The 24,241-nt window shown below is 38.0% G+C and overlaps 5 protein-coding genes across 7 annotated transcripts; 4 read left to right on the top strand and 1 right to left on the bottom strand.

The window, feature by feature from the left end:
- Positions 1–1,317: 1,317 nt before the first annotated feature.
- On the top strand, positions 1,318–3,287 carry LOC119999930. The gene has a single exon (XM_038847750.1). The coding sequence runs from the start codon at positions 1,702–1,704 to the stop codon at positions 2,629–2,631; it is 930 nt and encodes a 309-aa protein (XP_038703678.1). The 5' UTR covers positions 1,318–1,701; the 3' UTR covers positions 2,632–3,287.
- Positions 3,288–3,425: 138 nt separating this feature from the next.
- LOC119999932 (protein transport protein sft2-like) lies at positions 3,426–5,798 on the bottom strand. Its single transcript, XM_038847752.1, has 4 exons — positions 5,460–5,798; positions 4,520–4,787; positions 4,274–4,378; positions 3,426–3,672 (listed from the first exon to the last, which is right to left on the bottom strand). Exons 1-4 carry the CDS (start codon positions 5,648–5,650, stop codon positions 3,562–3,564), a joined length of 675 nt encoding a protein of 224 aa, XP_038703680.1. The 5' UTR covers positions 5,651–5,798; the 3' UTR covers positions 3,426–3,561.
- Positions 5,799–5,936: 138 nt separating this feature from the next.
- On the top strand, positions 5,937–8,164 carry LOC119999931. The gene is made up of 4 exons (XM_038847751.1): positions 5,937–6,096; positions 6,171–6,270; positions 7,300–7,686; positions 7,846–8,164. The coding sequence occupies exons 1-4, from the start codon at positions 5,990–5,992 to the stop codon at positions 7,972–7,974; spliced, it is 723 nt and encodes a 240-aa protein (XP_038703679.1). The 5' UTR covers positions 5,937–5,989; the 3' UTR covers positions 7,975–8,164.
- Positions 8,165–8,950: 786 nt separating this feature from the next.
- LOC119999928 lies at positions 8,951–17,769 on the top strand. Of its 2 annotated transcripts, none has more exons than XM_038847749.1 (16): positions 8,951–9,434; positions 10,376–11,076; positions 11,639–12,955; positions 13,209–13,637; positions 13,752–13,823; positions 13,984–14,064; positions 14,248–14,285; positions 14,404–14,491; positions 14,583–14,708; positions 14,954–15,145; positions 15,234–15,313; positions 15,406–15,478; positions 15,564–15,665; positions 16,032–16,137; positions 16,548–16,635; positions 17,135–17,769. In XM_038847749.1, the coding sequence occupies exons 1-16, from the start codon at positions 9,068–9,070 to the stop codon at positions 17,307–17,309; spliced, it is 4,035 nt and encodes a 1,344-aa protein (XP_038703677.1). In that variant the 5' UTR covers positions 8,951–9,067; the 3' UTR covers positions 17,310–17,769. The 2 variants fall into 2 exon arrangements, with proteins under 2 accessions (XP_038703677.1, XP_038703676.1); XM_038847748.1 differs by having other exon boundaries at positions 11,636–12,955.
- Positions 17,770–19,611: 1,842 nt separating this feature from the next.
- On the top strand, positions 19,612–23,801 carry LOC120001074 (zinc finger protein CONSTANS-LIKE 9-like). 2 transcript variants are annotated; one of them, XM_038849315.1, is made up of 5 exons: positions 19,612–19,964; positions 20,681–21,389; positions 21,889–22,113; positions 22,427–22,731; positions 22,975–23,801. In XM_038849315.1, exons 2-5 carry the CDS (start codon positions 20,811–20,813, stop codon positions 23,102–23,104), a joined length of 1,239 nt encoding a protein of 412 aa, XP_038705243.1. In that variant the 5' UTR covers positions 19,612–19,964; positions 20,681–20,810; the 3' UTR covers positions 23,105–23,801. The 2 variants fall into 2 exon arrangements, with proteins under 2 accessions (XP_038705243.1, XP_038705242.1); XM_038849314.1 differs by having other exon boundaries at positions 19,622–19,964; positions 20,712–21,389.
- The last annotated feature ends 440 nt before the right edge of the window (positions 23,802–24,241 follow it).

Below are 24,241 nucleotides of genomic sequence, written 5' to 3'. Positions count from 1 at the left end.
TACAGGAATGAGGATTGATGAGGAAGTACCGATAAAAGGCACAAGGATTCCTGTAAATGTCAGCTTTAGGAATGTAATGGTCATCATCTTGAAGAAGTAATGTACAGTTGGGGGTTGATGTGGCTTCTCTTATTAGGGTTCTTGCCCCAGCAAGAACTGATTCAACCCTCTCTAGCTTTGCATCTTTGTGATTTCTTCTTCTGTGACGATCATATTCATCCCCAACTGCCACATTTCTATTTCCCTGCACAAAAGAAAATGAGATGATAATTGCAGAAACTACTGCAAATGATATCATGGCAATGATTATGACATTTGAATAAGTTCTGAAAATTTGATTCATCTCTGTCTTTGGTTATGGAGAAACTAATTTTTTTTTCTGATTGGATAGCTTGCAGTTGTCAAAAGGAAATTCAGAGAATAATATAGCTTTCAGTTGGGCTTTAAGTAAGCCCAATTGAAGCTGGCTGCCTAGGTTTGCCCGTTGATGTTAATGGGCTAATTATACAGAATCCATCACTCAGCCCAACATGTATAAGTGGGCATGCACTTGTGGGCTGGACAGACCGATGGCCCAACACGTGGAGTAGAGGCTGTGTCCATACACGTTAATCATATTGTCTGCTTTGAGTTATCTGATTCTCATTGTTACATCTGGCCCACAAATCTTAGCCCATACATGTTAACCATAACGTCTGTTTTGGATTATCTAGTTTCCTTGTATATATCGGGCATGTACGGCTTTATTTCTTCTTGGGCCGTCTCACTTAATGATACTTGAATTCAATAAAAACAAGTGTAATTGACATATACGAATGTGTACTTGCCCATATAAACCACTCGATTAGGATTTATCCAACCGATGTGGTATATATGAGTCATAAACAGGCCGTGGATACTATGTACTTTGCAAGTCTTCTTGTAAAACATGTCGGGCAAAAGGATTAGCCAATGGAAGTCTGATATGGACACAATATTTGGTTTGTAAGTGCTCATCAATGTGAAGAAACTGCCATACTCTCGCTTGCTGTCTCATGCCCATTTCATAGGGTCGGTGCTCAGGAGTCAGGACAGCTTGTTCAAGAGCCATACTTGGGTCATAACTGCTCCTTACACAACTTCAGTTGCTCACTAGTAAATTGTCTATTTCCCTCAGCTTGCTAGTACAAAAGAGCTCATTTTCTACCACCTTCACCGTCTTTCCTGATTATTGAATGTGGAATTGTTTTTCCAGCTAAAAAGAAAAGAAAAAAGAAAGGGCTTGATTGGTCATGATCAAGATACATGCTGGCATTCAATGGACAGTTGTGATTTATTTAAGAATATATCCCAAAAATAGGCTTACAACCTGAGGTTCGGGGCTTTGTTTTGTTAGAAGCCTCAAGAGGGAGAATTTTTCTCGTGGCACAGACAAAGGTGCTTGTCCATTCCTCATTCTCTTCTTTTACGAGAAGAACATATTGTTTGCAATCAGTTTCCATCCCCAGAAATTCATCAAAAGCAAGCCTGTGTTCTGCAGAAGCGAAGGAAGGTGGCAGGGCAAAACCATCTTTGCGGCATTAACAAGCTCAAGGACCAGATAGCTAGCTAGCTCTCGTCGATCAATTCTCTTGTGAGTATCCTGATTGAAGGATTCAGAGAGAAACCCATTTTGTACCTGGAGAAGACAGAAAAGAAAAGAGACTGGAAAGGAAGGGGGAAATGTCACTTCATCCCATGAGAGCTCGCTCAGTGAGTGCTCAACCACCACCCTTAGCAGAGAAAATAACAGAGGATCCTGTAACAAGTAAAACAGCTCAAAGCACCGTTACCTGTGTCTACCAGACCAATATTGGAGGCTACTGGCGGAATGTCACTGTCTTATGGTGCAAGAACCTGATGAATCATTCTCTAAGTCTCATGGTCAACAGCCATGAAGGTGAATACTTGTACAATTGCAAGATTGATGTCAAGCCTTGGCATTTTTGGAGCAAGAGAGGTTACAAGTGCTTCGAGGTCGAAGGGAACCAAGTCGACGTTTATTGGGATCTTCGAGCAGCTAAATTTGGTGGTAGTCCTGAGCCCTGTAGTGATTACTATGTGGCTCTGGTTTCAGATGAAGAAGTGGTTCTGTTGTTGGGAGATTTAAAGAAGAAAGCATATAAAAGAACAAAGGCAAGACCTGCTCTTGTTGATGCAATCCAGTATTACAAGAAGGAGAATGTTTTTGCCAAGAAATCTTTCTCCACCAGAGCTAAGTTCGATGAAAGGACGAAAGAGCACGACATTGTTGTGGAGAGTTCAACAACTGGACCTAAAGACCCTGAGATGTGGATTAGCGTAGATGGGATTGTGGTGATCCATGTTAAGAATCTGCAGTGGAAATTCAGAGGAAACCAGACTATGATGGTGGGTAAGCAACCGGTTCAGGTGTTCTGGGATGTGCATGATTGGCTATTCAACAGCCCTGGCACAGGCCATGGCTTGTTCATATTTAAACCAGGCGCACCTGAAGCAGAAAGTGACAAGGAGGGAAGCAGCCAAGGCGGATTTGAAAGCGACACCAGCACTGGGAGCAGGTATCACTCTATTGGGAGCAATTCAACAGCTCCAGATTACTGCCTTTTCCTGTATGCATGGAAAATCGAGTGATAAGAATACATTTCGAGTATCTAAATGCTTGAGATGGAAAGAAATTATGCAGGCATTTTTCCTCGCTACCTTTCATGACTGCAGGATTGTCCATCGTATATTGAAATCACCTTGCATTCTATCTGGAAGATAAATGGGTCAGCATGGCTGATAACTCACTCATGCCAAAACAGCCAATCAGGCCCAACTGTTTTCAAGAGTTTGATGATGCATATTGCACACTGTTATCATCGTCATCATTTCGAGCCTTATCCCAAAATGTTTGGGATTGGCTATGTAAATATGTTTCTTCTTCGTAAACAAAAAAAAGATCTGCTTCTTTATATTGTAAACTGATATTTTGCTAAATAGAAATATAATGTGCTTTATCTAGCTATCATGATGTTAAGCATCTCAAACAATGTTCAATGCATCACTACCTCGCTTCAGCTCATACAATATAAAGAAAAATATATACTACTAATTTAAAAACTTGTTAACTTCAGCGCTAGAGAAACGCAGATCACTCTGGGTATCCATACTTCCAATAGCCATGTCTACCTGATACCATGGATAAAATTTGTTCATATCTAATATCTTTAGCGACAGGATTTAGAATTTAATGTTCAAAGTACTGCACGACATGAAGATGCGGAGGAACAAGGAGCAATGCACAAGTTGGGGACCAATTGATAGCCATCCAAAGGGTCCAATTAAAGACAAAGAAGATAATGAAAAGACAATTGAACATGACAGATTTGTACCAAAAGGTGTCTAGGTAGTGGATGAGAAAAGATAACAGTTTGGACTTTGGATTGCCAAAGCATACTATATGATTAAAATATAATCTTGAAGTATCTCTCAAAACATTCCAAACTTGATGACAATGATTACACAATTTTTTCCCTAGGAAAAAGAATGAACTACTGTATGACTTTATCCAAGTCGATATCACCTTCTGAAACATTCCAAAAAAGAAGAGATAAGAGTCGATGAAAGAAACTTCAGTCCAGCAGATCCTCCAGGGAAGTAGGAAATAGCATAGAATGATAGTGCAAGGACCTACCAAGATTGAAAGGCACAAATAAGGCACTTCATTGAAAATGATATTATAATATTTGAAAAAATTATGGGTCATGTAATGGCATTGATGATTTCCTAATCTAGCTGAAATGAAAAATGATTGAAGATAACACCTGTACAGCCCGGACCAATGAACAACCTACTTCTGAGCAAAGGTGGACATGAGGTTATTGTTTTTCATGCTAGAAAAGTATGGATTTGGTAAATCTAAGAAGGTCAAAGCTATTAAAAACAGCACTGCACTTAAATTCATCGAACAAATTAAGGAAAAAAAAGACAGTAAACCAGGTGAAACAGTCACAAGCTAGGCACCGAATATTGTCTTGAACGAACACATCAACTTAGCTTGATCCCTTAAGCTTTCACACCAGGTTTTGAATCTACTTTTAGCAGGGCGAGCACCCGAGTTGGGTGTGATCGTTTGACATGATTTATTTTTACTTGCTATTGTTTATTTTTTTGGAAAAAATACATTAAAATACTATGTAAAAATGAGTGGGAGCAGGGTAGAACCAACCAATGTCAAACTCAACTGAAGACTACTAATTAATAGAACACACAAGAACTGATGTGTAAATACCTGTAGCACAGAGAAGAGCACGGAAAGAAGGTAACTGTGAAGTACAATGGAAACATATATGGTTCCCACCATCGTTCCAATAAGTGCCAATGTAGAAGGAAGCCTCTGAAGTTAACAAAGACAGATAAAAGGTAGATAAAGTTTCAGATGAAAAGAGCAAGTACATGAAATATAACTGTTGAAAAGTTTATCTTCTAGAAGATTTGCTGTTTCTAAGCTATCATAAATACAAAAAAGCTGAGGCACCTCTTTAGATGACATGTGCGAAAGCTGATTTCTCAGACCCTTAAGTGCAAAGAATGAACAAACAATGAAGGCACAACCAATAGTTAAGCACATAGCAAATTTCTGTGGTGCCAACACCATGATGGGTAGAAACATAGTGAATGCTATGAAGACAAAGAACACGCCAGTAGCAAGGAGGAACCCGAAGTATGTGAAAGATTTGCTAGCAGGAGCATTGCTTGAGGAAGGCTGAAAGTTCCCTGGTAAATCTTTCACTCCTTTTGAAACCCTACAGATTCCAATCAAACCAAGCAATCAGGCTTCACAATAATGATCAAATATTACTATCAAAAAGTAATAGACCCCCTTAACAAATCAGCATTTTGTTCACACCTGAAGTAATATGAAAACCAACCAACATGTTGTCTTCTCTTCTTTTTCCCCCTTCTGTATTTACAATCAACTGCACTGGCTAGAATATTTGGAGTACGTACCGAATATCGTACTATTTCCTTTTCAATAAGCAATTTTTAATGTTCATTTTAGACATAGAATGATGTTGCTGATAGCAATACCAAAGAGAAGCATAAAATCCAGTTAGTTGACAAGTTTTTCAACGGGTATCATGTGCAACATGATAATCTCACAAACCAGGCTGATCCAACTAGATCTAATCTCCAAAAGGCATAACCATATCAAGGTTGTAATAGGTGATTTCAACAAGTGCAAACATGCTTTGGAAACCCGGTTGTAGCACCTCGTTTCTAATTCCAAGAATGAACTGAAAGTTCATTGTGGCGTTGAAATTCCTCTCATTCATTGTTCATATCAAAGGTCTTTAAACTCTTATAGAGCAACGACAAATATATATATACACACACACATATATACATACATGTACACACAAATATATACATGGAGAGGAGAAGAGGGAGAGATGGGGTAGGGTTAAGTAAATTACACATTTAGAGTTCCGGTGACTTTGTCGCTGGTGGTACGGACGGCGGCCTCGAGATCGAAGCCTGAAGCGGAGGAATCAGGTTCCTGTGAAGCAGCGTAAGCGTTCCAATCAGCCAGCAGAGACGGAGATTTTTGTTGATCAGTGACTCCGGAGGGACCTCCCGTGAACCATGCTTGCGCTGTTTTCTGCATTGTCTCTGAGATCTTGAGCTCAGAGAGAGACAACCGACGATTTGAGATCTAATGGTGTTTCGCGCCAGCTCCTGCAAATCTGCAATACATAAGCAATGGCCAATCACCATGGGCTAAGGAATTCCAAGGCTGTGTTTGGACCTAGGAGCAGACCCCGTACTGAAAAGGGTATTTATTTTTATTTGGGGCGTAATTATAAAACATAATAAAGTTTCTAGGTCGGAAATAAATAAATATTATTTTTGGGATTAAAAGAAAAGTATTTGCGATATTATAGCAGAGATCGCTTGCTTGATTGCTTCACCGTGGTCCGTGGATTATCGACGATTACAGAGATCAATGAAGGTAGCGCCGAAGATACTGTTCCTTTTCAGAGATCCAGAGGGGTTCAGCGCTGCCATCGCGGACGCAATCTTCCCTAACCCTAACTCTTCTCTTCGCCGACTGTAAGTTACTTTGTCTCTGTATGTGTTGCAAATCAGATTACGAAATATATGGTGCTTACGTTCCTAATTTGCAGAGAAGAGCATTTTGAGCTGTCATTGGAACACTACGGTGTCAAAGATCGGAAGGCATGTGGAGACTTCTTCCACTTTGTCGATGATAAGGGTGTTTATCAGGTAAGTCATGCTATATAGCTAGATTTGTGGCGCTTCCAATTATATATAATTTGTATAAAAGTGAGTCTGGAATCCTGTGAATATTAACACCACGAAATAGGGGTCGAGTAGATTTTTCCCCCTGTGAAGTGCTCGATTATGGATGATATTGATAAATATCAATAATTGGAAATAGGACTAGACCTCTTGGCCACAAATTATACCTGCACAAATTTTGAAATATTTGTAGAAACCATGTTTAGATGATCTGCATGACTGATTAGCTGCTTAGGATTTAACTGGAGAAAACATGTCATTGAATATTTCAAGGTGATCTTTAGAGCCATAGAAGTTCCATTGTTTCATGGGCACCTTGTTCCAATAGCGATAAATATATTTATGTTCTTTTTACACTGAAATTCAGAAGAGGGAGTTAGTATGACTAGTAACAGGAGGTGGTCTATCAAGTTAAAGAACAAAGTCTTTTTGTGTGTGAAATTAACAAATGGGGCAAGTGGACCAAGGGAAACAGCAAAGGGAAATTCATTTATTTTAATGTTAAAATCAGAAATCATAGTATGTCTGGCTTAAAGTAAGATGGTTGAGAATTTGTGATGAAGTGGATGAATAATCATCTTTTCAACAAGTTCTGAAATTTGAGTGGGATGTGCGAACCCGGATAATACTGACATGGCATCTCTCCGCTTTATGTATGATAAATTGAACATCAATATAGAGGCAATTGTTAAGGGCTATGCTCTTCCGCTGCAGGACCAATTTGTGTTTGATGTTGTATGTTGGATGTGTAAGTCAATTGAACCTTATAGTTCATGTCTTTGCATCTTTGAGTAGAACAGGCAAATAATTTGAAAATGTCATTGTGATTCTGTGGAATATATTTTCTTTGTGTGAAATGAGGATCATGTTTCACTTATCATTAATAAGTATTTAGTAAGGCCGATATATATTCCTTGGATATAAATACCTTGAACTCTTTGAGATTTAATTTTAAGATCATGTTTCATGAGTCATTTCTCCTTCTTCATCCAGGTGTCACTGCTGCTTCTGGAAAAGTATGAGACTCCAGTATTGGTGTGTGCCATGAATGAGGTTCTGGTACAAATTGTAGCAGAAACATCAACACTGCTTCCCACTCTGGTTGTTCCATTTATATTGGCCTCCTCAAAGCTTAAGTTCGAAAATATAACACTAGCAAATGGTAGTGATGTTAAGCTTTATGGTGTACAAATAGGTCCTGAAACTGATAGCAGTCAAATCATTGGTACGAGAACCCAAAAGGCACCATCGTCCTTGCAGATTCACTACGAACCTCTGGCCTGCTTTCTTCAGTTGGTCCGTGTCTTGAAATTTCAAACCTCTGTTATTATTGGGCAAAGACATGGAAGTTCTGACAAATCCATTGGCAAAGAACTTGAGGTAACATTCTTTGATTAGAGTCACAGTTTAATGTGATTATTATTATGGTGATAGAAAGTCAGATTTAATTCATGTCAAAAACTGAAGCCAGTAGCCACCATATTATAAAAGTGAAAATTACTGAGTTTACCAATTTGACTCCTGGTGGTTAATTTTCAGGTACTGTATGAGATAGGTGAAATTGTGGCAGACACCACATCCTTGTGCTTCTTGAGAGACATGGTTACTTGGAATCCTGCTAAGAAATTGAAGGATGGTGAAGAACCATGGCGTGCGCTATATGGTTGAGTATAAGTGTAATGAACATTAGAAAATAGTGTAACCTGTCTTTTTTTTAACAGAAATTCAGGGCTATGTAATGCTTTTCTGAATTTCGTAGGATAATAGATTGGTTGGACGATGATCATTTCTGTTCTTCCAGTAAATTCTGAATGGGATTGTTTTCATGGCAATATACATCCATTAATCTGTTATTTCATATGATAAGATTGCTGGAGGATGCTTTGTGTAAATTATTGAAAGCAATTGTGCAAGGAATGTTGACCTTCATAGCTGGAGGTCTAGGTTACATGCACCATGCTATTGATAGTGTTTGGCAGTGTGTTTGAACTATGTTCAGTTACACCGCATCATAGTTTTTTGTGACACGTCAAACAGCTTTTGCGTTTCAACTCACCTCACAGCACCACAGCTTTTTATCTCACAGCATCTCACCACACCTCACAACACTCCCAAACACTTACAATATATGTTGAATTGTCATACGTAATCAAATTAGGTCAATTATTTTATTTTGGATTAATATACAATGTAAACATTAAGTGATTTTATATTAATATTATTAGTCATCTAATATAATCGTAATTTAGATACGTCAAATGCACCTCACCGCACCACAGTTTTAAAAGTGATGCGTCAAACAGTTTTTTGCGTTCCAACTCACCTCACAGGACCACAGTTTTGTAACTCACAGCACCGCACAACACCTCAAAACAGTTCATAACACTCCCAAACAGGCTCATTGTCAATTTGTCATCGCAGAGGTGTACGTCGGACCAGGTCCCTGGTTATCGGTTAGAGTTTGGCTTGGCCCCGTAATTTATAAGAGGATTAATGTGATTGTGAAAAAAGCAGAGATAAAGTCATAAAACGACGAAAATTTTTTTAAAAAAATTGACAAGGGTGAATTGGGAAATTCATAAGACGGTAACGGACGAAATCCGTGGTGCATTCAAATTTGGCTAAAATAAATTCCCGCATAAAGCAAGCCAAAGACAACTTGCTTTCTCACCCACACTGAAAAGAACATGAATTTTAAACCCTAATTTCAAAATCCCTCTCTACCGTTCTGCAAATTCCTGCAGAAAATATTCTCGCCAGAATGTCATCGAATGCTCCAGTGGAAGACCCCTCCGTCACCGAGACCGATGAGGAGACAGTCGCGCTCCGTAAGAAGCGGCTGCGGCGCGTGAGCTTCGCAGACCGCGAGATCACGTCGGTTCATATCTTCAACCGCGACGAGGACTACGAGTCTCCCCCGGACTTCGAGAAGAACAATGCCACGCCAGAGAACGAAGTCGTGGGGCTTTTCAAAGACCTGGCGGATAGCGATGACTTCAGGGAGCTGTCGCCGAATGGTCAGAGTGAAGATGATGAGGTTGCAGTGGAGAGGAATTCGTTCTTGCGGCCCATCGGGTCCCCATCTCCTGGTGGGAGTAGTATCGTTGGCTCTGCTACTTCTAATGACGGTTAGTGTTGAGGAATTTATTTATTTAATTGTTTGATTCATTGGTAAAATTGTTTTTGATACTTGGTTAATCTTTTGCTGTTTGTTTAAATTTTGGTGCATGGACTTTTAAATGTTGAGCAATTGATCAGAATAAAGTTATACTTGGATTGAGTTCTCTCTCTACACGGTTTAATAGTTCCTGTTGGTCTAGTTGCAATGCACAAGTGGATGAGATATGCGCATAAGTGGCATTAGTAGCCATGAAAGATACCGTTCCTTTACCTCAAATGCTCTAGAAGATGACTTAGTTCAATTATATGGAACACATGGTTAGCGATACTAAAGCGTTATCATTACTTGGCGAGGGATATGTAATATGAAAACGAGAAATGGGCACAAATTAAAGCTGTCCGTTTCTACCAAGGAGAGGCTCATATATTGGAGCCATATGGATATGGTACTTTTCCTACATACTCTACTCCTGTCATGGTACATGGATACTTGTGTTTCTCACCAGCACCCAGATAAGCCTGCATTCTACCCTTACCGCTGCAATCCCAAAGACCCCTCGACGTTTTATATAGCCTTTTGATGTCTGCATTCAATTCAAGCAATGCAATATGGCAGTGGGATACAAGTGGTATGCAATGACATCATTAGTGGCTTGTTAAACCATGCCATGGAACCGTGGAATGGTCGAAGAACTCTTAAACATTTTCCATCAGCACCTTCTCGTTCTTGACTTAATTCTTGTAGTTGCATCCTCTAGAGCAATTGAGTTTCTTTTAATTTTAAGTCATTGAAGGACTATCTACATGGACCCAAATGTTACCATATTACTATTGATATAATGGCTAATTGCTCAATACATATGTGCAGAAGGCATTATCTAGTTAATGGTCAAATACCATATTTATGAGTGATAGCATTAAAGGAATGTTTTTCTATTTCTGTTTGCAGAGGAAAACTTTTTTGGCCCTGTATCAGCAAGTTTTATTAGACCTGGAAGGTTATCTGGTTCAGCTGCATCTGATGAAAACCATGATATTACGATGGATTCAACTGCATTTTCAATGCATTTCCGAAGCCTTGCAAAATCAGATTCGGGAGGAGACATTAAGACTCCAACAGGAGTTCGTCTCGCCTTCGAGGACAAAACACCTGCCCAGACTACCACCCCTTCTGATCCAGGAAGTTCAATGGTGATAACAAAATATAAGAAGCCAGTTGCCCAATCTTCTTCTTCTTTAGATAGAGTTAGTGGTCGTAGTGATTCCTTTGACATGAGTCTTGTTGAAAAAATTCCAAATAAATACGATTATGGAAAATTATCTCCTAAACTACAAGCTATTTTAGCTGAGGGTATCGAGGATTTGCATGTTTTCTCACTTTCTGATTATACCAAAGCAAAGTCACCAAAGGGGAGTTTAGTTCCCAGCCTTGATGATAATGGGGTTGCCAGCATGGGTCAAAAGGATGACATTGCTGTTTCTCATAGTATGTCTGCTGAAGAAGCTCTTCAACCGGGTGAGGTGAATGGCAGTTCTGTAGCCACTACTGTTGGTGAAATCACTCATGATTACTCGCTTATTACAAATGATGATCCAACTGCTGATGCCTCCATTGATCACCAAATCAGAACTCCAGATCAGCATAGCAATGTAAGAACTTATCCTGCTAATGGCAATATTCCTGAGTGTTTTGTTTTGTACATTAATTAAGTAGACCCACTTTGTGGCTAATATATGATCTAGTAGTTGGATTAGTTTGTCATGTTTGTTTTTCTGCATTGGGTTTGATTGGTATCATTTTCATTCCCATAGCTTCAACCCTATTATTACCTCTTGAAGTTGAGCTGCGTTTTTTTTCCACATTATGCCGCGAGCTTTGAAACTCTCATTCCAAAATTTACAGCTGGTATTGCTTTCTGTTGTTTTCCTATCTGTTCTCATATTATATTTTCCGTAATTTTGCTCTGTATTAGTATATGCTCACGAGAAACAAGATAGACATGGCTGACAGAAATTTCTGTAGAGTTATTGCCTTTAACAACTAATAACTGGCTGTTGTCACTTGTCAGCTGTTTAGGTTATGCTGATGACTCACTGTGTGTTCTAATTTAGCACTGAAAATTGCAAATTTGTGGTATTCTTATGATAGTTATGATTCCTTTTATTGAATTAATCAGTGGCTTGTTCGCTTGTTATATTACACTGTTAGCAGGTGAACAAGGAGCGTAAAACTGCGGTCAGAACAAGTGTTCTGAATGATGAGTTCTCTGCTATGAATAAAAGCACCCCACCACCAAGATCAATTAAATTTTCGCAGTTAGATTTGTCTCTGCAGCATGAATCTGGACATCGTTCTTCTAATGGTGATCAAATGAAAGAAACTTATTCTAGTAAAATACATAATTCTGCTGAACAACACGAATCTCCGGATGCAGGGTCTATATACTCACTATCTGCTAAACGACGTCATATATTCCAGGATGTCGCTAATTCATCTCAATATTCATCATTTGTGACTGCTTCCCCTAAACAAACCACTCCCATTTTAGGTAAGGAAATGATAAAAGGTCCTGTTCAAGTGTTCTCTATTCCTCGAATTTCACGAGCTATTGAGCCTTCTCCTTGCTCTGCCCTGAAGGATGGAATGAGAAGACTAAAACTCCGATCACCACTGCCCTTTTCTTCGGAAACTTCTCCTATGAATACTCCTAATCACAATAACAATAAGTTTCTCCAGAGTAGAGGTGTGGACTGCCCAGACATTGACCCTGAGAAGCAGTTCAGTTTTGATCTGAAGAGCAGCGAACAAGAAACTGTGATTTGCATAAACAGTGATGGTATTGGGCACCTGAACAATGGGATGAGCCAAAATAAAGAGACCAAAGGCCATGCAGAAGATGGGGACTCTCCAAATCTTGTGACAATGACAGCTGTGACTTCACCCTTGTTTTCTGCTTTGTCACAGAATGAGATACAGGATGTCTTGACGTCTCGGAAGCCCAGTGAAGGGACATTGGATTGTAGATCTGATTCCTCATCAATGAAGTTGGCTATAAGTAATGAAGATGACGAGGATGTGATTGATCCACCCAAGTTTGCTTCCCCTTTAATTAAAAGGCCGGACCAGAAGTTATCATCATCAGTAGAATACCAAAGCAGTATTTCTAGTGATTTCGATCAACATTATAAATCTGTTAGCATTAGCCCAGGACAAGATGGTAATACTGTTAAAAATGCAAATCCTGGTAGCCCTTCCGCAGAAATAACTGACAGGTTAGGATCATTTGTTGAAGGGAAAGCACAATCAAGCTCATCTCTTCTTGACAGGCAAAGTTCTTTTTCTGGTCTTCAAAATGTATCTAAAATATTTAGGAGCTTCCAAAGTCCTTCAAGAGATAAGGTCACTGCAAATTTCAACCAAGGCGAGTTCAGGGAAGGACTTCCTGAGAAGGGAATTGAAACTCCTTATGATGGGTCAACATCTATGTATGGCCCTAAGAGAACTACGAAAGAGCCATTATCTGAGAAGGTTATAGTCTATCTCTCTCTCATTGTGTACACACATACACACATTTGCATGTACCCATATCTGTTTAGGCACATGCATGTAGAGACAGTACTGCAGGTCCATACCTAGTTGTAATGAAAATTCTGGGTAACTTTTTAATGTTTGTGGTAGTTCTCTGTGTTCTTTTTTTTTTTTTTTTTTGAGAAAAATTCTGTGTGTTCTTTGGATACTTGAAATGTTCAAGATTTTAATATTGTTATAGTTTTTTATTCAGAGCCCTTCCTGGAAAGAGCTGACCGAAAGTCTCACTAGGAAGGACTTAACTGACTCAACTCGGAGCCTTGGTATGAAGGACCCTCACAGTGCATACCGCAATTACAATTTCCAATCCTTTATTGGAAAAGACATATCATCTGAATCCAATTTTATTCAGCATGCTCCTAGTGACAGTCAGTCGAAACTTGATTTATCACGGAGGTTGTTTTCTAAGAAAGACGTTGAGAGCTCTTCTGGATGGAAAAGAAAAAATATGGATCCTGTTCATGGGGATGGAGATAATGATGATAACTCAAGGGCTAAGAGGAATCCAAAGATTTGCAAACGTGGGGGTTCTGATTCGGAGTTCATGATAATGCAGTCAGATGAAAATGACAATAGAACTGAGAAGATTGTAGTTGATATAACATTGAAGCATTGGACTAATGTATGTATATTTTCTGTGTTTCACTGTTTTGTATACGTGTTACTTGCCAGTTACTTTTGCTGTAGGGAGGTAGTGTTTTCTTTATCTTCATGACTCCAGTTTTTTACCTTGCAGGTTTCATCTAAATTTTCAGCAGATACTAAAGAGTTGCTTTCTCCGTTGACTGATAAACTAAATATAAGAGCAGTATGTACTCCTCTAGTCCTCTTTGTGTTTTTCTTTTGTTTTGGTTGACCTAAGTTTGTTGGAGATTGAAATATATAAAACTTACTACTTGGTTTATGCTCACCTTATTACTCGTGTTTAACCTTTGTTTTTCTTTTCCCAACACCTATCCGTTGTGTAGATTGACAGGCTGGAAGATATTGTGGTTCACCTTCAGAAAGTCAAGATATGGGACTTGCTTTGCTCAGAAATTCGGTCTCAGGTCTGCAACAGAGATGCTAAATCCATCACTTCATTTACGTTATTCATTACTGCATCACTTTCTTTATGCTCATTTATGTGTTTATATTTTTGCAGTTCTCATTGGCATTGCTCCTTCGTAAAGTAATTGCAAATCTAGGCTTACTATTTTCTTCTAACATTCTTTCTCTACTGCTTTCTACAGAAAATAAATAATCAGTCTAGTAATGCTTGGAATAAAAGGTGTTTACTCCTGCATTCTTATTACCACATTACAGATGTTTATAATATTTTTTAATCATATTATAGAAACTGGTGTAGCGTAACAATTCTTGACAGTGGTGAGGTCAAACTGCTGCAGAGTATCTGAAACAAGAGTGCTGCTTTATAAAATTGCGTATGAAAAGGCAAAATTGAAGTTATTATACATCAAGTATGATAAAGTTCTGGTATGTCTTTCTTTTTTGTGTGGAACTTCATTCGCTTCGAATTCTCAGTTTTGCATATTGTTTTTTCACTTTTTTTTTTCCTTTGTTGCAGAAAAGAATGCAACAGTTGGACTCTGCAGTTCAGGAGTCTCGGAGCTTGCGGTCAATTTGCACTCAGCATCGGTCTTTGACAAGTGAAAGAAACACACAAATTTATGCTGTTCAAATTCCAAGCATGGTTTGTTATATTGGCAAAGATGTCTAGTTTTCACTTAATATCTCATCACCTATTTTTTTTGTGTATGCACTATGCACACACGCACATGTGCTCATACATATATTTGTATACATATCTATATATAATTCTACTTGCTTCTTATGCTTCCCATACTTCTTTTGTGATGTTGTTTGGATGCACCCATGAAATATTATTGGTGATTATGAAGTTTACTGACAAAGCACATGCTTTTTTTCTTACACCAGATCCTAAGTGACAAGGTGGCCATCATGCGGCATGATGTTGAAGCGTTAGATAAGAAAATAGAGAATTTAACTGAATCTGTTGGGACTTATTACAAGAGGAAAGCAGTACCAAGCTGTTCTGAAATTATAGTTTTACTCAATGATCATCTGAAAAAGAAATCTGCATGCAGGCTTCTACACCAAGATTTGCAGGTCTTCTACTCTTGCAGTAGTTCTTGTTAAACCTCACCATAAATTGTCTTATGTTACTAAGCAATATGTCTTGTCTGTATTCCTTCAGTTGTGGGAAGTTGGTGATGTGGAGAAGGGGAATGGCCATTATAGCATTTCGCTTAACTACCAAGGTTTCATATGCAAGAGGTAGTCTGTTTTTCTTCAGAATCTGATAGGATATTTATTTAATCGGCATTGAATGCTTTATCAACTGCATTGTTATCATGGACAATCTGCAGATTAACAGTAAATTCCAGTCCAACTTCAATCATACTTATTTCAGACACATTGAATGCTTTAAATATTATGAAGGTAATGAAATTATGAAATGAGTGATTTGTGTTTGCAATTTTGTATCTTTTCTTGAACCTAAAGTTTGGTGTTTCTTAATTGTTAGAATTTCCCAAACATGAATGCGCTTGCTGCCTTTTCTTTTGTGTTCAATGCTGAGACCACCAAGAAATATGCTGGATCGAAAATTTTGGCTCGAGATATACAAGTAAGTCTTATTTCTTTGTGGCATCGGCTCCATCTGTCCATCATTCCTCACCACCCCCACCCTTTCTTTATTTTTCTCTTTCACTTTTGTCAAAAGTAGCCTCCGAAGAATCATGTTCTTTGCAAACCTTCTTCTGTGATTTTCATAATGCACAATTGCAAACAATTAACTCTGTTTGTTTGAGTTTCATCTTTAGGCATTGGGATATTGATTTAGTGACTGACTTGGGTAATCAGTTTCGCATTGTTTTGATTGCTGAGTGGGATAATTTAGAATCAAACTATCACCGTTCATTATCAACAAGCAACATTTTTGTCTATATTTTCACTTTCTGCCTTTTGAAGTTTTGTATTATTCATTCTGCAGACTACCAGTTCAGTGCTGTGTAATCTGCTAGATGTGTTTCGGGAAGTTCAGTTAGCACAGATAGAAGTTAGAAGTGTCACAAACACAAATTTCTTTTCTCCATCAGGTAACTAATGTTCTCTTGATACTCCTTTTTATGTTTGATTTTATGGACTTGGGATTTGATGTCATAGTCATGCTTATTATGTTCTTGAAATAATATTTTGCTGAAATTCAAATTTAATACTTGTTTATGAAAGTCAAGTTGATATTTGAGGACTTGATTGTGACCTGCATTTGGTAAAATGCCCTCTAAAAGCTATTCATATATGCAATTCATTAAGTAGTTATTGTCATAACTAGATCTTTTATGATTAACAACACCACTACAGTTAATTCCCAAAGTGCAATGCATTCAATTGATGTCTTTTCTGGGCATATTCAGTAGTGCACTCAGGTCATTCTATATAATTGTCTGCAAAGATGGTGGTAATTTGAAACCAAGATTCAGTTTATCTGCTGCCTCTTGATTTGCAGCTGAGCAGCTTGATTTGGAGCTTCGTTTCACTGATTTTAGCTTTGGGAGGAAGGTGTCATTGACTCTTGATATGACATGTTTAAAACGGTAAGAAGCTGAACATTATCTTCTTATTTTGTTCCTGTATAGGTTTGCAAAGTGAATGCTGTACATGGTATTTTGAATTGATCAGATTTTGCGTGACCTTGTCGGTAAAGAATGTGAATTTGGATGCAAATAGTTATTAGGCTTTCTTATTTAATTTATTCTGGTGATGAGCTTTGTTTGCTTAAGAGTGAGAAATGAGAATGAAAAACTTTTGTTGGCGCGTTTGAATTTGAATCATTGAAAGCAAACCCTATCGTCTTGAAGCCTCCTCCAACTTTATGTGCTAAGTAAGGAGAAGAAAGAAATGAAATAAAATGCAGAAATAAGAATTTTTTTCTTAGAGTCATGGTTGAACAATCGAACTTTTCATCTTTCCCATAATTGAGTTTTTAAGATAAATAGGTTTTCAAATAGATATTGAAGCTCTTAACTAGTGTCAGGCATGAGACTGAAATTTGACTTGCCTGACCTTTCTTAACTACATTTTCTTTTTGAACAGCGGAATTTATCCTTCTGAGAACCTTGCATATCAGTTACAGATTTCCAATGCCAAGACTTTAGAGTCACTGGACCAGCGTTTTGCAGCTGAAATAGACCATCTTAAAGTGGGTTATTCAAGAATTATACGACTTTGTAAGTGTGTTTCGCAGGTAATGCAATCCTTAAGTAGGTGAAAAGTGTTCCAACTCCCCTGGAGCAGTTGCTCCACTTTTTTTATCATCTGGCACCAGCCTGGTTTGAGCACTTCGTGTGCCGGGCCAAGCATGGTGTATACCCAACAGGTTCGAACTTGTTTATGCCTTGCAGTTACTTCAATTATGCTTCTCCATGGTGATTGCTGTAAATATATGTTATTGAAGTGCCTTCCAAGGTTAACCCAGCTTAATCTGGCAAGGGGTCGACGTTTGAAATGCATTAGTGGTAATATTTTGTATAGCTGCTTACCATTTTGTGGATTAGTCTGGCCATTTTGATGCTTTGTTTAGTGTCGATTCGGTGCTATCCTTGATAAGGCTCAGTGATGTTGACATGATCATTAATTGGTCTGTTTTGTTTGGTACTGACTCCTTAATAGTAGGTCCACTTGAAGGGTGGACCACCTAGATGTTGAAATGGTAGAATATATTAGCAAAATTAGAATTCTCTTCTCTTTTTTGATTGGATTAGGTCTAGTCCAACTTAGCCTTTTAGCATAATCCAAATTTTGTCTACATAGAGTTGTAAGTTGATAATAGGCTACTGATCTGTCACGTAATGCTCTACTACATATCTTTTCGAAACCAGCTTTGGTGTCTTTAGGATTCCAACTCTCCAAACAAGCCTTTGTTAACTTTCTCTGTGCACATATATTATGATCAGTAGTGCGAGGTGGTTCATATAGTGATAATTCATGAGAGTTCATGTCTCTTAAATAAAATTTTAAAACGTTTTAACTTTTAAAATATATGTTATATTTTTAAAAAAATTATGTATTCATAATCATTACATGAAACTCTTTCTAACAAGATTCATTGTTGATGAGTTTTATTCTTTAAATCTTAATTCTATTGTTTTTTTCAATGAAATTTTAAAAATAAATTAATTCAGAATTGAAACAATGAATTTTAAATTATGTTTTGAAAAACAATATAATTTATATTAAAATAATAAATTTGAAACAATAAATTATGAGATAAAAGAGTCGAAATAAAATTATTTTATTGATTAAATTAATGGAATAAATTTGTGGACAGATGGATTATTTGTCATTTTCATATTATGATATCGTCTTTAAGCAGGCATCATAGCAACATGTGAGATCAAGGCCCGTCTTATCCAAACCAGTCAACTATAATTTTAGCATAGACGACATTTATTTGAGGTCATTTCTTTTTTATTTGGTAAATTGTTGTCCTAAGTCAACACTAACCAGTATTAAGCCCCAGAAGATATGGGATGAGAGATGGTCCCCTTAAGTGCTGGAGGGGAGGTGGAAGGGCCAAGTGGCAGGATTAGACTGTCAATGATTTAGATGTAGAGGGGTAGTTTGGGTAGTTTAGTGCAGAATTGAAAAACGTGAAGCACTTTTCGGTTCTCACATGTCTATTCTGATATCCTGTCAAGTGGATCATGACCCCAGCAAGGCGCTTTATCTGAACAAATAGCGATATGCTGGTTCCCTATGTGCACCCACTTGCTCAAAAAAGTATATAAAAATCTTGCAATCTCCCACCTATTAGTTCCTTCCACCTGCTAATTTAATTTAACTGGAATCACATCCTTTCGAGATGGGTTGAGCCGGTTATGATAATACTCCGCTTTATAGTCTCTTCACCTATGTTGGGAAAATCGGGGTTTCACACGAGGGGGACAAAGTAGAGAGTGGCAGCTATGCTACAAATAGCAAAATATTTTAGGATAATGTTTGGGATCCTCAAAAAATGATATTTAAAAGATCCTTATTTAATATGCAGTGTTAAATGTAAAGTGGGTTTTATATGTGTGTTTTTTAATCAATGGTTATTTTAATGTCACATAGATTTGAAACACTTTTGAGGATTATATTTTAGAGGTTTCTAACATAGCATTGTCTAATATTTTACAGATGTGAGTTAGTTTGGGCTACAACTCCCTAAGTCAGATCACCTGTAAAAATCAATAATATAGGGATCCTAATAGCTATCACAATTATTGAGTTATACGTATATAATTTTATATGCATCATGTGAAGTTTAAAAATTCATTTGCATTGGATATATCCAACTTATAAATTGATATAACTAAAATAATCGACTATTGAGATTTTTATCATTTCTCATAAAGGAAGGGAAAAAAAAAAGACCGCACCAAAACCTGAAGAGATTTAAAAAAAAAAAAAGAAAACTTTTAGAGTGTATCCAGTAGAGGCAGTGCCAAATCATCATAAAAAGAAGTGGAGAAAATAGAAAGGACACGCGTGGACGAATCGAGAGAGTTACGTATAATGAAATTTTTAGTTTCAAATAAATTAAGAAAATAAATAAAAATATGATTTATAGGAGAGAGAAAGCGCTTTTTAGAGTAGGAAAGAAAAAGGGACGAACTTTTCCGAACAGGGCCCCATCCTTCCCCCACAAATCTATGACTTGCTCCTTTTTGTGCACTTTTTATCAGCTTATGTCATATTTTTCATATTTGTTTATTTACACACCAAACCACCCACCCAATCTCTATCTCTCTCTTCTTCCACACTTTATTTCCCAAAGCCTGTGAGATAGATTCTTGAAGCCTCATCTTCTAGGGTTCCTTCGCTTCTAATTATAACCTTTTTCAGGTTTATTTAAAGCTCTTTTCCGATCTTGTCCTTCTCGGTAATTCCCTCTTCACTCTCTCTCTCTCTTTTTTAATAAATTATTTTGTTTTATTTTTTTAAATGGAGTTAAAGGTCTTGTTTGCTTGTCGATTGAGTGGAAGGTTCGGGGTTGTTGAATTCTGTTTGATTTTGATGTCGATTTTGATTTTTTCTCATAAAATTTGTTTGCTGATTGGCTGGTTAGTGAGAAATGGATCCTCTCTCTGAATCTATATTTTTTTATGACTTACGAAGTTGATTGCGTGAGATGTGTTTGATGGTAATTTTGCGTTCCTTTTTTTTCGTGGTATATGTGATTGTAAGATTGATGTAGTTCAGTTGTGTTACTGTTTGTGAGCTTGATTTCTGTTTGTAAATCTTCTCTATTCTGAATCTTTCTTTTATTATTTTACCTTTTTTGCTGCGGTAGAGGTTGATTCTGATATAGAACACGGTACAGACGTACTTCTGCTAAAAGGTGTTAGTCTGCGTATATTAGGAAAGTGCCTTAGAATTCAGATTCGCTTTTTTTGTAATTTTTTATCCTCCATTTTTTGAGTTGATGTACTGCTTTTGTTGACGACTGGACGCACATATCACCTTCAGTAACTGATATGGAATTATGAAGAAAAAAACTAATCAATTTGGTTGACAAGCGACTTAGATTTTGTATTTGATATGCCAATTTTCTTGGAGATGTAAACGGGATTTTATTTTGTAGCATTATTTTTGAAGGTATCAGTCATACTAAGTGGAATTTTTTCAGGCCAAGAAGCTGTTTCTCTGTTGGTTGAGGTTAAGTTGGTTAGATACTCTCAGGAGTCGGGATATTGGATTTGGTTCAGGAGGGAAAGCCGTCTGAATAATGGGTTTTATATGTGATTTCTGTGGGGATCAAAGGTCGATGGTCTATTGCCGATCTGATGCTGCTTGCTTGTGTTTATCATGTGACCGCAATGTTCACTCTGCTAATGCCCTTTCTAAGCGTCATTTAAGAACACTCATATGTGAAAGATGCAGTTCGCAACCGGCTGTAGTTAGATGTGCAGAAGAGAGGGTCTCTCTGTGTCAAAACTGTGATTGGACTGGTCATGCCTCGTCCACCTCGACTTCAACTCATAAGAGACAAACAATCGATTGTTACTCTGGCTGTCCATCTGCCACGGAACTTTCTTCAATATGGTCTTTTGTTTTGAACACTTCTTCAGTTGGTGAATCAAATTGCGAGCAGGAGATGGGTTTAATGAGCATTGCCGATAGTAGTGCGAGAAACACATTGGGGGCTGCAGAAAAAACAATGTGCCAAAACATGCCTAGTACAGAGGTGAATGGTGTGTCTGAAATTGATCGGTCTGGTTCTTGGGTTGGCAACTCGTCAACACCTCAACCTAGCTCCACACCACGTGACCCATCAGCTGGATCTACAAAATCGCCTTTGTCCAAGGTATATGTTAATTGGGAGTATGTTTTCTCAAAGGCCTATTTAAATCTATTTTGATAGCGAATCTCATGTTTCGCATCTGAATTTAGTGGAGGGCACCATTGAAATAACTGAATAACCTGATATGGCAATCTTCTAATGGCTATGAAGGAAAAGCCCATTGACGATTATAACACCAATTTAGGCCCCTGCAACCGTTTAACTTCTACGTTTTATATGTGGATTAAAGTCTTTTGATATTAACTAGTGCTAAGCACTGAATAAGATAGTAGTTGTCTTGTGCTTTCCACGAATCTCTCCTATTTGAGCTGTTATACTACACTCCTAATGGGGCGTCTATACACTGTTGGAGAATGCTATTTATGGTAATTGTCTGCAAAATGTAAAAGTCAGCCAAAGGGAAAAAAATGAAAAAAAAAATAATTAAGAAAAAAAAATCAAACTACCCTTTTTTTTTTTGCTGTCAAGGATGATTGTAAAATTTTACCTGTCTGAAATGCAGTTATACTGTCATGGAACAAAAGGTCCTGCACTCTGTGAAGATGATATTTATGAAGACTTCAATACAGATGAAGTGGATATGAACATTGAAAACTACGAAGAACTTTTTGGTGTAACTCTCAATCACTCAGAAGAGCTCTTTGAGAATGGGGGGATTGATAGCTTGTTTGGGACTAGGGACATGTCTGGTGCTGATTCCAACTGTCAGGGTGCTGTGGCCGCTGAGGTTCTTTCAAATCTTTTTGTCTTGATTGTTGTTACATGACCTTTGGCATTTTCTTGTGCATTGTTAGAAACGGATTCAACTTGTTGGGTATGCATACATGTCCATACATTTTCAGCATGCTAGAAATGGGCAGGAGCTATGCATTGGTTCTTTTAACATGTTCATATATCGTTGCAAACATTAGTTGACTAATCAGACATGATTATCCATGTACAGATGACATTCTCATAGTCTTTTCATCGTTAACATTAAGCTTTGCCAAATTCATACTTGCAAAATTTATTTATGGTTAGGTCTACGTGTTTTTCTCCAGGGTTCATCTGTTGGAGTGGCCAGTGCAATACATCCATCATGCAGCAATGCAACATCCGCTGATTCCATGTGGAGTTCAAAAACGGAATCAATCCTTTGTTTAACAGGAAGGCAAGGTCACACAAACCTTTCATTTTCTGGCCTTACTGGAGAGAGTAGTGCTGGAGATCATCAAGATTGTGGGGCATCTTCAATGCTCCTTTTGGGAGAGCCTCCATGGTGTCCTCCAGGCCCGGAGAGTTCCTCCCCATCGGCGAGTCGTAGTAATGCAGTAATGCGCTACAAGGAGAAGAAGAAGTCAAGAAAGTAAGTATAGCCCAATTTTGCTGGTAGTACGGTGGTCAATGATGCAGTGAGACTAATATCATGAATGATGTTCAAATTAATAGTGTTGAATTTATAGTTGCTCTACCTCTTTATGTTTCCTCAGCTATGCTCCTGATTTGTGTGTCTTATTCCCTTTCACTCTCCTCTCATTTCTATTCAATTTTCAGTGTGTCTTGTTGCTTATCCATTTATGCATAACTGAACTCCTATTTATCTTGATAGGTTTGAGAAAACAGTGAGGTACGTCTCCCGGAAAGCGAGGGCTGATGTGAGAAAGCGAGTGAAGGGGCGTTTTGTTAAAGCTGGTGAGGCTTACGACTATGATCCATTGAGTCAAACCAGAAGTTACTGAGTAAAAAATTTCACCATTCTTTTGAGAGAGGCAAATAAGCAATTTGATGTTTAGTGGGAAAGATTGGTGATTATAACCTCAAAACTGGCTGAATTTAGTTCGCTCCTTCCCTGTGCAATGACGAAGCTAATATCACAGGGCATCTAGGTTTTATAAGGAGAAAAAGGTAAATTAAAAAAGCTGGTTTCTGATGCTTCACCCATAAAGTGTAGGTGCAGAGATCTGATTCGCAGCACACCAGAAAAATATCGATGGATTCTGATACTATCGAATAAGATGGATCCCCATGTTGTCAAGCCATGGAGCTTCATCTGATTTTTGTTGGACTGCTTTTGGGAAGCCTTGCTGTGCATCTTCCAGGTGAATCCTTGATGTTAGTTATTCTATTGCTTTCTGCTCCAGACGGAAGGAAAAGCAATGGCATGAGCATGATGGATTCCCTAACGAAGTCACTGCATGATCCGCAATGCCCACCTTCATTGTCCCCCAAACCCCAAAAAAATGAGAGACCCCTTTGATTTGTATAAAACACAGGATCTATATATTTAGTAGTAGAGAACAATATGTTTGCCCCATAACACTTTAAATGTTAGACGTATTACATGCTGTTCTTTCTTTCTTTTTTTCCCCTCCTTTTGACATGTATAGCACAAAACAGTTGTGTATTTTTAAAGAATGGCAGATTTGCAGTTTGATTGTTTTTTTAAACTTTTCTATCATGTCCCCGTCTCCCTCGCAGGCCTCAAGATGTGCATGTCCCCAGGCAGCGATGGATTCAATGGCCAACGATGTTCAATCTTTTACATCATCGATGTATAACAGTTGTGTTTCGATGCCTGCTAACATCTTCCACCCGAGCCATTATTGATTGCGACCACCAATCACACACACACGAAAAGCTCTCAAGTGAATGGCGGTTCTTCTGATTAAACCCTAACAACACCCCCCCCTTTTTGATGGCGACCATTATTAGTTCGAACTTCGAACTTCTGTTTTCCGTCACACCTGACATAGCAAACGGGGTCTAACAGTCACTCTAAGGCCCAGCGACATGATGCAAAATAATGTCAGCCCTAGCAATCAAGATGGGCTCGGAGATAAACCCATAACCGATTAGGCCCTAAAGGGAAACAGCAA

Source organism: Tripterygium wilfordii, chromosome 6 (genome assembly GCF_013401445.1).
Source record: "Tripterygium wilfordii isolate XIE 37 chromosome 6, ASM1340144v1, whole genome shotgun sequence".
Classification (NCBI taxonomy): Eukaryota; Viridiplantae; Streptophyta; class Magnoliopsida; order Celastrales; family Celastraceae; genus Tripterygium; species Tripterygium wilfordii.
Note: the sequence above shows the minus strand (reverse complement) of the source record. Positions and strands in the feature narration are given on the sequence as shown.